We start from the raw sequence: 12,177 nt of genomic DNA, 5'->3' as shown, positions 1-12,177 counted from the left end.
TGGCAGGAAGAAGGGTGAATGGTGACAGATTTTAGGTAAGCACCAGGCTGCTGAAGGCATCACAGTGAGAGCAACTTGATATCACTTGAATGCTTCCAGTAAGACAGTAATAAAGAGATGTTTGCAAACACTGCTGTGGTGACCATGGGTGGAACACTTAGAAGGGCCAAGAGCTGCAAGATCAGTTCTAGTCTTCTTTGCACAACAGGCTAGACTCCAATTGTGACAGTCAGGAGAAATATGTGGGAGGTCAAAGTGATCCATCTTACAGACAGGGGATGGGGAGGATGCAGGATATTTATTGTAAAGATAATTTTTCTTGCCTGGTGATGGTGGCACTGGGGAGGCAGAGGCATCTGTGTAGTTCAAGGCCAGCCTGGTCTACAGAGTTCCAGGATGGTCAGGGCTACACAGAGAAACCCAGTCTTGAAAAATCTAAAAAAAAAAAATAATACTCTTTTCTTTTGTCTAAAAACAAGAAAGTTAAAATTTCAGAGAAGCCGGGCAAGGTGGCACACGCCTTTAATCCCAGCACTTGGGAGGCAGAGGCAGGCAGATTTCTGAGGCCAGCCTGGTCTACAAAGTGAGTTCCAGGACAGCCTTGGGAATTCATGGCCTGATTTATTTCTGGGTATTTCTTCTTCTTCTTCTTTTTGTTGTTGTTGTTTGGAGAAAGGGTTTCATACAGCCCAAGCTAGTCTGGTACTCAATATGTAGCAGAGGAAGGTTTTAAACTGAATATCCTGCCTATGTGATGGAAATACAGGTATAAGCTAGTATACCCTGCTTTTAAATTTGTCCTTTACCTTTCTTTTGTTGGTTTTTTGAGTCAGGGTTTCTTCTATAGGATGGCTTTGAACTTCACAGCTCTGTCTCCTATATGCTGGGATCCAGATGTGTGGCATCACATCTAGCTGCTTGCCTTGAATCCTGGCTCTATTACTTACTACCTACAATGGTGTGAGGGTTTACCTCTGAGCCAGTTTCTGATAACTGCAGGATGTGAGGATCAAATGAGGTCAATGCCACAGAACAGATACTGTAGAGCTGACTCCAGGGTGGTTCAGTGACACAGTACTTGCCTACCATGCCCAAGACTTAACAATTCCAAACTCAGCCGGGCGTGTTGGCGCACGCCTTTAATCCCAGCACTCAGGAGGCAGGGGCAGTCGAATTTCTGAGGTCGAGGCCAGCCTGGTCTACAGAGTGAATTCCAGGACAGCCAGGGCTACACAGAGAAACCCTGTCTCAAAAAAACAAACAAAAAAAAAGAGCTAGTGCACTGGAGATTAAAGTACAGGCTTCAAAGATGTCTGAGACCTCTGCTGGATTCCTCATCCCCAACTTCAGCCTAACTACAAACCTAGACCACAAACACTACTACACAGCCAGTGCCTAACAGGATTGCATAGAAAATTTACCTTCTTTCCAATTTCTGCTTATTTAACTATTTACCGCTGGAATTCATATATTTGATGAAGGACAGGGCAGATTTTCTTCTCCATAGACATGCAAATAAATTAAAACTTTTGGCATCAATACATGTATTTGATTATGAAGCCATAATATGGACAGTCACTCCATCCTGCTCTGTAATGTACAGAAACCGTAACACCAAGGCAACCCTGTACCTGAATCTCGTCGCACTTGATTAGCTTCTCCACCTCTCCTTGACTCAGAAGAATGAACTCCTCGTGCTGCACCACTTCAGGAAAATGCTTCTGGCTAAACACCTCAGCTGCTTGCATCAGGTCAACGCAATTGTGAGTTTCAGCAAAATCCCTGATACCCAGGCAATTAGATGGATCCAGCTGACTTTCTAAGAACTCACAGCAGGCTTGTTTCACACCTAGGACACACACAGGCAATGAGCAGACCTAAGATACTTAGCCAAGTGTAAAGTGCCTTCCATTCTTGGATCTTAACATCTTCTCTACATGTTATCAGAGGAACCCTGGCTCTACACCTTAACATTGCATTAGAACATTTATGGTTCAGGCATTCAAACACTGGCTATGAGCATTTTCACTTGCTTCTGCCTCGTCTTTAAAATGAGGGTAGCTAGTCGGACCTAGTTTCAGGAACTATCAGACTGCTGCAAACTCTTCCGCTGCTAGAACCAATCTACAAATAGTAACTTAATTTACTATGGTTTTGGTTTTTTTGTTTGTTTGTTTTTTCGAGACAGGGTTTCTCTGTGTAGCCCTGGCTATCCTGGAACTCACTCTGTAGACCAGGTTGGCCTTGAACTCAGAAATCTGCCTGCCTTTGCCTCCCAAGTGCTGAGATTAAATGCGCCACCACTGCCTGTCTCATTTACTATGTTTTTATTTTTCATTCTAGATAGTTTTTAAGATTTACTTATTTTTGTGTGTAAGTAGTAGGTCTGCCTGTAAGTGCACCCTGGCATGCAGTGTCCAGCGAGGTCATGCTTGTGCCTTGGAACTGGAGTTAAAGGCAGCTGTGAGGCATCATGAGTTTTGGGACCTTGACCCAGGTTCTCTGCAAGACAAGTACTCTTAACCATGGCACCATCTCTCTAGTCCCTATATCAAACTTACTTTTAAAACTCAAGTAAAGGAAAACAATCCCATAATTCTCTGGGATATTCAGAATAAAAGCCTGGATTGAACAGAAAAGCAGCATTGCTCCGCTAGCATCTCGGTATGCACAAGGCCCTGGGTTCAATCCCTGGCACTGGAAAAAAGGAAAGGTCCAGTGCATGAACCCAGTTCTCGTTTGGTTTGGTTTGGTTTGTGAGGCAGAGTCTTACTGTGTAGCCCTAGCTGGCCTAGAGCTCATGGTGTGGACCAGATGGTCTCAACTAACAAATATCTGCCTGCATCTCTCTCTCTGGAGTGCTGGCATTAAAGGTGTGTGCCACAACACCCGGCATAAATTTGACTTAATTTTCTAAGTCCGCACTTCGTGTGCTCCACTTCACTTCAGTCTTGTATGACAGGTAGAGAATGAGTGTCTGTGCCTGTAATCCCAGCAGTCAGGAGGCTACAAAGGATTACACACGCAAGGCCAGTTTAGACTACACAGTGATACTCTCATCTAAAACAAAACAACAACAGTAAAAATGTTTTAATTATGTAGATATACAAAATAGGAGGTTGAAGAGAGAGACTGGCTAGTTATAATGGTCGACAACTGTAATCCTAGTACTCAGGAGGTGGAGGCATTAAGACAGAGTTAGGTCCAACCCAACTGGGATACAATTCAGGGTTAGCCTTATCTTTACAGTGTAGGCCAAAACAAAAAGTACACAAATATGAACACACATACACACAAATACACACATTAGAAACTGGAAGGGAGACCATCTCTAATGCAGTGAAAATTATATTTTAACTGCTATTCATCAATTTAAAATCTATTTTATTTACTTTTTTTTTAAGTCCATGCTATTTCTCCTTCTCAAGTATAAGGTAATTTTAATTTTATTATTTTTTGTTTGTCTTGGTTTTTTTTTGTTTGTTTTGTTTTTGAGACAGGGTTTCTTTGTGAAGCCCTGGTTGTCCTAGAACCAGTTCTGAAGAGCAGGCAGGTCTCCAATTCACAGAGATCTACCGGACTCTGTCTCCTGAGTGCTGGAATTAATTAAACGCATGCACCACCACTGCCTAGTATAAGTTTTATTTTCAAAAGATATTTTAAGGCAGCCATGTGGATATATACCTCTAATTCCAGCATTTCAGAGGCAGAAGCAGATGATATCCTTGAGTTAGAGGACAACCTAACCAGCAGTTCCCAGATAGCCAGTTAAATAATGAGACCATGTTTCAAAAACCAAATACAAAAACAAACTAGGGGAGCCAGGCATGGTGGCGCACGCCTTTAATCCCAGCACTTGGGAAGCAGAGGTAGGCGGATTTCTGAGTTCAAGGTCAGTCTGGTCTACAAAGTGAGTTCCAGGTCAGCCAGGGCTACACAGAGAAACCCTGTCTCAAAAAAAAAAAAAAAAAAAAAACCAAAAAAAGAAACAAAACCCAAACCAAACCAACCAAACAACCAAACCAACCCTAGGGGACTGGAGAGATGGCTCAACAGTTAAAAGCACTATTACTCTTGAATAAGAGTTAGGTTCAGTTCCCAACTCCCAGAATGCAGCCCACAACTGCCTGTAACTCCAGTTTGGGGGGATCCAACACCCTCTTCTGATCTCTGTGGCCATTAGAGGTCATATACTTGAGAATAATATACACATAAAAATAATAAATAATAAAAGTAAACAGAAATAAATTTTCTTAAAAAGATATCTTACGTGATTCAGACAAAAAGGTTTATTTTAAAAAGTCCTCTTAGCCTCTACATGCACAAATATCATATGACAGTAAATAAACAGAATCTATCTAGACAATGAATATTATCAGTTTCTTGACAATTTTTACTATGTATGTATACATGTATGTATTAAGGAAATACCTGTATTTTCTATTCTGCTTTGATTGGTTCAGTTTAGTTTATGGTATGGGTGCTTTGGAAACGTGTATCTGTGTGCTGTGTTCCCAGAGAGGGCATTAGGTTCCCTAGCAGTGGAGTTACAAAGTTGTGAGCCACCACTGGGTGCTGGGAGTCAAACATCGATGCTTCTGGAGAACAGTCCATGGTCTCAACTACTGAGCCTGCTCTTCAGCCCCTTTGCTTCATTTTAAGATGTAGTCTCATTTTATATACTAAATTGGCTTGAAACTTAACGTCCTCCTGTGTCAGCTTCTTAAGTGTTGGGATTATTGGTGTTAGCCACCGTATCTGGCTCTTCCATATTTTCAAAAATGGATAAAGTTTAAATGTTTTCTTTTACAAGACCCAAATACTCTTATGTGGTGAGATTCTTTTGCATTGCTCTTGACTCTAGCTAATCTTCCATGCTCAAAGATTCAAATGTCATGCTTCCAGACTGATCTCTCAAAGTCTCTTGATTAATTTTACTTCAATGAAAACACTTCCAGGGCTAAAGTGTCATGAACCAGGGCACCTTTTACTGTCTGTACCTTTCAGCTGGAGAAGACAGGCTGCAGGGAGCAGTTCTTGAACATTCTCCACTGTCACATGTACTGTTTCCGTGTACACGAAGTCCAACAGGATTTCCATGGTAGAAGCAGTTAAACCTTGAATGTCAACATATGGCTTCCCCTTCTCTGAAAGCTGAAAATTCATGAGGTAGGAAAAGGATGGACTTTTAATTCCACAAGGTAAAAACAGAACCCAAGTCTAAGAGCTTAAAGGGATGCTGGTACTAATTAAATACACATCTTTTAAAACAACAATCTGAGGCAGGAGAGATGGCTCAGTGGTTAAGAGTACTGGCTGCTCACTGTGCAGTGGTGGTGCTCACCTTTAGTCCCATCCCTCGGGAGGCAGAGGCAGTAGATCTCTTGAGTTCCAGGCCAGCCTGGTCTACAGAGTGAGTTCCAGGACAGCCAGGGCTACACAGAGAAACCAAACAAAAAGGGTCCTAGTTGCTCTTTCAGAGGACCTGTGTGCAATTCCCATCACCCATTGCAGCAAACAATCATACCACCATTTCCAGGAGGTCAAGCCATTTTCTGACCTCCACAGACACCAGGCTCACATACATGCAGGCAAAACATTTATAAGCATAAAATAATTTTATAAAAAAATTTAAATTATAATCTATTTTATTTGATTTGTATCTGGAAAATATGACATGTATTGTAAATTTTCAAATAAAATGGGCAGATGGCTGTATCCCTAGGAGTGAACAATGGAATATCAAAATTTCTAGAGAGTTAACCTGATTCCATATTAAAACCAACCTAGATGCCTTAAAGAACAGAATACAAAAGTTTCATGAACACTAGTGTCCATGTGCCTTTATGATAAAACATTATCCTCTTCTCTTCTTTCCTCTCCTACATACCACTCTATATGCTATGTGGCTGGCCTGGTTTTCAGGTTGTAGCCTAAGGTGTCTTTGAACTTATAGCCACCCCTCTCACCCCAGACTGGGGTGAGGGCTGGCATTATAGGCATTTGCCACCATGTATGGCTAAAATAGAAATAGTCAATGAAATTTCAGGAGAATGAACTCTGAGATTTATAGCTACAACCTCCTCCAACATCACCACATTCCTCTCATCCGCCCTCAGACTACATCTGGATAGAAGAAGAACATGAAGATCATTGTAAACGGCTCCTGTTTATGCTGCATGAGCTTGGGGGAGGGGCAAGAGGCAAGCAGTGATCGAGAGCTGCTCTAAGCTATGCAGTGACATCGTATATCAAAAACGAGATCAAAAGCAAATGTAATAGCAAAACCTCAGAGCCCTAGGGCAGAGACATGTAGATCCCATGACTCTCATGCAAACTCGGGGTTCAGTGAGAAACCTTGTCTCACACTGTAAGGTGGAGAGGTGGAGAAGCAGTTAAGGAAGACGTGATGTCAAGCTCTGGGCTCACCACACTTTCACATGGGTTAGCACACTCATGCCCACGTGTGCTCACACACACACTCTTGTTACAACACTTTCGTGTACTTCCACTATTAACTAAATGGTTTTGTCACACTTGATTCCTCCATCAGCCCAAAGAGTAACAACAACAACAAAAAACATTCCTTAAAAAAAATCAATCCCAAGCCGGGCGTGGTGGCCCACGCCTTTGATACCAGCCTCGGGAGGCAGAGGCAGGTGGCCAGCCTGGTCTACAAAGTGAGTTCCAGGACAGCCGGGGCTACACAGAGAAGCCCTGTCTCGAAAAACAAAACAAACAAAAAAAATAAATAAAATCAATCCCTCTTTATTTCCTGCACATAGGGAGACGGAGAGACTAGGACAAAGACAGAACTCGAGGCCAGCCTGGTCTACAAATCAAGTCCAGGACATCCGGGGCTCTGTTATACAGAGAAACCTTGTTTCTGAAAACAAAAACAACAACAACAACAAAAAACAAAAGAACAAACAACAACAAATCAATCCCTAGCCAGGCGTTGGTGGTACACACCTTTAATTCCAGTATTCTGGAGGCAGAGGCAGGTGGATCTTCAAGTTCAAGGCTAGCCTGGTCTACAGAAGGAGTTCTAGGACAGGCACAGAAAAGCCCTGTTTAAAAAGAAGAGGGAAAAACAGGTAGGAAGAAAGGAAGGAAAAAAGAAAAGAAAAGAAGGAGAAAGAGACAAAGAAAGAAGAATCATGTATGAAAAGAAATGAGTTTTTTTTTCTCCCCACCAAGATTCCAGAAATCTCTCAATGTTAAAAAAACAGTGCAGGCAGATGTTCTCAAGACAACAGCAAGCAGGACACGTCCTGTTTCAGCAGGACTGTAGTAGCAGTTGGCAGGCTTAGGCCATTTCATGCTCAGCACTTCTGGTTAACACTCCCTACCCAGCTAAATGCTAATGTTTTGGGGGCAGACATCATGAAGAACACTACAAGCTAGAGATCTGTGCTGTTGTGTTATTCAAGATGGTTTTTAAATTAGCCAGGATTTGCTGCAACGGCCTGACTGCTTTCTATTTCTCCTACCAGCCTTATGACTGAAAATGGCAGTTAAGAATCATTTTTTACAGCCACATGCTGTAGAGGCAAAGCCTACCTCTATGTAGTATTCTCAAGTGATGTGACCTTGAAAGGCATTTGTTGAGACCCTTCATCAGAAAAATGAAATGGCAATATTTACCCCTAGGGTAACTGACAAACACGGCAGTTTAAGTGGGCCCATAGGTATAGCTGTTATTATCCTGTTTCCCTTTTTATCTGGGTCTAGCAACTACCTCATTACACTGACAGGTACTTTTTTTTTTTTTTTTTGTAAATTTTTACCTTATGTACATTGGTGTTTTGTCTGCAGGTATCTCTGTGTGAGGGTGTCAAATCTCCTGGAACTAGAGTTAGACCCATAATGTGGATACTGGGAATTGAACCTGGATCCTCTGGATGAACAGCCAGTGTGCTCTTGACCATTGAGCCATCTCTCTAGCCCCATGGTGATGGGTATTAACTAAAGAAAACACTGGTGGTTAGAGATACTTTTTAAAGAGTCTTATCATAACAAGGCAGGATGATACACGCCCATAATCTCCATACTTGATGAGGCTGAGGCAGAAAGATGGAGAATTTAGGGCCAATTTAGGCATCCTCAAAACATTCCTCAAAAACAGACGCACACGCCGGGCAGTGGTGGCTCATGCCTTTAATCCCAGCACTTGGGAGGCAGAGGCAGGCCTGGTTTACAGAGTGAGTTCCAGGCCAGCCAGGGCTACACAGAGAAACCCTGTCTTGAAAAACCAAAACAAACAAACAAAAAAGCAAAACCAGATGTACACATCCCCACACCAGAGGCTTGGAGAGACTGTTAAAGCACTTGCAGCAGCCATGTCAGGTGGCTCTCAACCACTGCAACTCTAGCTCTGGGGCATCTGATGCCCTTTGGACTCCAAGGGCACCCGCTCATCCATGATGCCCATAAAATTCATGGAGGCACACACAAACAAAAAGCCAGCAAAATGAAATAATTCAGATATATGTCTAAGTTTAAATATGTAATAATTATTCATATACCTCAACTTAAAACACTTATTAAAGACTAGTTTAAATATTCTTATTTTTACTTTTTAGAAACTTTTAAGCCAGAAGATGGTGGTGTATCCCTTTAATCCTAGCACCTGGGAGGCAGAGGCAGGTGGACCTGTGGGTTCAAAGCTAGTCTGGTCTATAGGGCAAGTTTCAGGACAGCTAAGACTACATAGACAAACTCTGTCTTGAGAAGAAAAAAAAAGAAAAAAAGACAGACAAAGGCGTACATACACTCAAGCACATTTGTACGTATACACACACACACACACACACCCCACGTGGGTCTCAGGGACTGGAATCTGGTCTGTGAGGTTGGATGGAAAGTATCTTTACTTACTGAACCAGCTTGCTGACACTTACACATTCATTCTCTCTCTCTCTCTCTCTCTCTCTCTCTCTCTCTCTCTCTCTCTCTCAAAGTAATTTTGGTTTTGAAGAAAACATCTCACATAGTTCCAAATAGCCTAAAACTCTGTATGTAGGCAAGGATGGTCTTAATCTTGTGGCTTTGTGTATATTAGGTAATCATCAGACCAACTGAGCTACATCCCCTACCCTTGTTTGGGTGAGACAGGGTCTCACCAGGAGGCCAGCCTTGAACTCCACTTCCCCAGTGCTGGCATTACAGCCATGTGCTCTCTCACCAGACTAAGTTCACACCACACAGTCATTCATTAAATCCCCTGCCCCTCATTGAAAGTCACCCTGAAATCTGTATCAGTAGCATACTCATTTTCTACAACTATTGATGATCTTTTTTTTCCTTTTAAAGATATATTTATTTATTTTATGTATATAAGTACCCTGTTGCTTCAGACACACCAGAAGAGGGCATCAGATCCCATTACAGATGGCTGTGAGCCACCATGTGGTTGCTGGGAACTGAACTCAGGACCTTTGGAAGAGCAGTCAGTCAGTGCTCTTAACCTCTGAGCCATCTCTCCAGTCCCTAAAATTCTTTTTTTTTGTTGTTCTTTTTGTTTTTCGAGACAGGTTTCTCTGTGTAGCCCTGGCTGTCCTGGAACTCACTCTGTAGACCAGGCTGGTCTCGAACTCAGAAATCTGCCTGCCTCTGCCTCCCAAGTGCTGGGATTAAAGGCGTGCGCCACCCCCGCCCGGCAATTATTGATGATCTGAAGGAGAAAGCCATCACATGTCTTATTCAGAGCTTACCTATTTGACTAACACATTATACAGATTCACTGGTTTACCAGACTTTTTTTTTCCCTTGTTGAGTGGTTTCAGATGGGTGTTATTTTGTAGCCCAGACTGGCCTCAAATTTATGGTGCTCTTCCCACAGTCAGGACTGTTAAGTGTGAGCAACTATATCTGGTTTCAAATGTTTATTTTATTTACTAAGCATTTGTTTGGAAGTTCTATCTAACAGGGAAGACCCCCCACCCCCACAATACTTTTGACTTTTGACTGTGTGTTGGAAAAAATCCCCATTGATTGAGCAGCCCCTTCAGAAGACACACATGACAGTGACAGCAAGATTAACCATGGTGACCAATTGGCTGACAAATGCCATAGCTGAATCACCAACACATGCTATTTTGTTCCTTGAAATAAGAGGACTGCAGGGTTACAATGTGAATTTCACTTAAGTAGCAGTGACTTGCATTTACCTCACTAGTGAACATGGCACAGAAATAATCACTGCAGGCAGCCAGCACAATCCGATGCGCAGGGAAGTCTTTCTGCTCCACTCTCAAGGTCACATCACAGAGGGTATTGCTCTTCCTGAGGGAGTTCATTGAGTTGAGGATGGACTTAGCGTGAGTGTTTGTCATTATGTCTTTAGGGGCCATAATGCCGCCCATCAAGCACTAAGGAAAAAGAACAAAGGAGTCCTTGGACAATGCGGCTACAAGGGAAAAAGATCATAATGAAGAAGTGGGAAACCAAACACACAATTAGTTCTACAAATTCAGGAACTAAAAGGGTTCCTTAACCACAACTTCCACAAATACCGAGCACTTTTGACCCTGGCACCACCACAATCTGGCCAACACCGACTCCAGTAAAGGTTCTTTCTCCAAACTTAACATTCTATATCTTTGGATTCAACCAAGTAAGGAGCAAAATATTAAAAACTAAAGAACTGATTTTGAACATGTACAGATTTTTATCATTTTCCCTAGTGAATACTATCTTAGCGCTACTACGCTGTGATAAAACATTGTGACCAAAATGCAACCTGGGAGGAAAGGGTTATTTGTCTTACATATCCTGAGTCACAGTCTAGTGACTGGAACAGAGATGGGAACTAACATTCCAGGAGGTAAAGTAGGGATGATGCTACAGAGTCAGGGTAGCTTACTGACTTGCTCCTCATGGCTTGCTCAATTTCCTTCTCTCCTCTCTCTCTCTCTCTCTCTCTCCCTCTCTCTGGCCTTCTTGCTTGCTTGCTTGCTCAATTTCCTTTTCTTTCTTTCTTTCTTCCTTCCTTTCTACTTTCTTTGTTTTGGTTTTTTTTCTTTTTGAGACATGGTTTCTCTGTGTAGTCCTGGCTGACCTGGAACTCACTCTGTAGACCAGGCTGGCTTGGAACAGAGATCTGATTCCCTTTGCCTTCCAAGAACTGGGGCTAAAGGTGTGCATCACCACCAATCAGCTAGCTCAGTCTATTTTCTTACTGAGGCTTGCAGTCCATGAATGGCACAGTGAGAGAAGCCCCTCCTGACCAATCACTAATTTAAAGAATGCCCTACCAGCTTAACTGCTTGCAGCCCAATCTTCTGTAGGCATTAACTTAATCAAGGCTTCCTCCTCTCAGATGACCTAATCCTTTTGTCACAGACATAAAACTAGCCAACACAATACAGTAAATAAGTGTACTGTTTTAGATGTGATAAGTAATCCAGAACTTGTCTTGATAGGGTGTGCAAGAGTATATGCAAATACTATGCATTTAACTCTACATGACTTCAGAGCCAGGTGTGGTGGTATATCCCCTGCAAGCCAAGCATTCAGGAGACAGAGGTAGATTGCTGCAAGTTGGAGCTTACCCTGGTCTACATAATGAGCTCCAGGCCAGCCAGGGCTCCATAAAGAGACTTTTGTTTCAAAGAAACAAAGTAAACAAAGAGGACCGGCACACTCAGATTTTGGTATCTATGGTAGGTTTTTTTGGGTTTTTGTTTGTTTGATTTTTTTTGTTTTTTGTTTTTTTTTTGAGACAAGGTTCCTCTGGATAGCCCCGGCTATCCTGGATCTTACTCTGTAGACTGGGCTAGCCTTGAACTCACAGAGATCCACCTGTCTCATATTCTCCCTGAGATTTTCCTCCTCAGAACACTTTCTAGGGGATGCAATGAAGGTGCTTATGAAAACTGTCTTTTATTTGAGGATGCAAAACTTTCTAAAATGAACCAAAGAAAAAAGAAACTATTCATCCAAAGTCTACAATCCTAATTTCATAAGATTAAAACTGAGACTCTACATTGTCATCTTTTGTTTAGTAGCTCCCTCAAAAGGATCTGGACACCCCCCCCCCAACTCTGCAACATGTATTTAACCAAAAACTGAGACAACTTGCTAAAGTAAATGTTTTTTGTTTTTAAAAGGTTTGCTTAAGCTAACATAGTTTCAAACGTGAGATGCAAGAAACTGGGGATTAGCTGAATTCTC

At 42.2% G+C, this 12,177-nt stretch overlaps 1 protein-coding gene across 1 annotated transcript in view; it reads right to left on the bottom strand.

The window, feature by feature from the left end:
* The window catches only part of Klhl12 (kelch like family member 12), a 35,298-nt gene that overhangs the window by 21,964 nt on the left and 1,157 nt on the right, over positions 1-12,177 (bottom strand). The window contains exons 2-4 of the mRNA XM_021157584.2: positions 10,173-10,373; positions 5,001-5,154; positions 1,632-1,849 (exon numbers count right to left, since the gene is read on the bottom strand). Of these exons, the coding sequence (XP_021013243.1) occupies positions 1,632-1,849; positions 5,001-5,154; positions 10,173-10,367 (567 nt within the window). The 5' untranslated portion in view covers positions 10,368-10,373. The remainder of the gene's footprint in view (positions 1-1,631; positions 1,850-5,000; positions 5,155-10,172; positions 10,374-12,177) is intronic.

The sequence above is a fragment of the Mus caroli genome, unplaced genomic scaffold, assembly GCF_978045245.1.
Source record: "Mus caroli unplaced genomic scaffold, Mus_caroli_1 scaffold_1, whole genome shotgun sequence".
NCBI lineage: Eukaryota > Metazoa > Chordata > Mammalia > Rodentia > Muridae > Mus > Mus caroli.
Note: the sequence above shows the minus strand (reverse complement) of the source record. Positions and strands in the feature narration are given on the sequence as shown.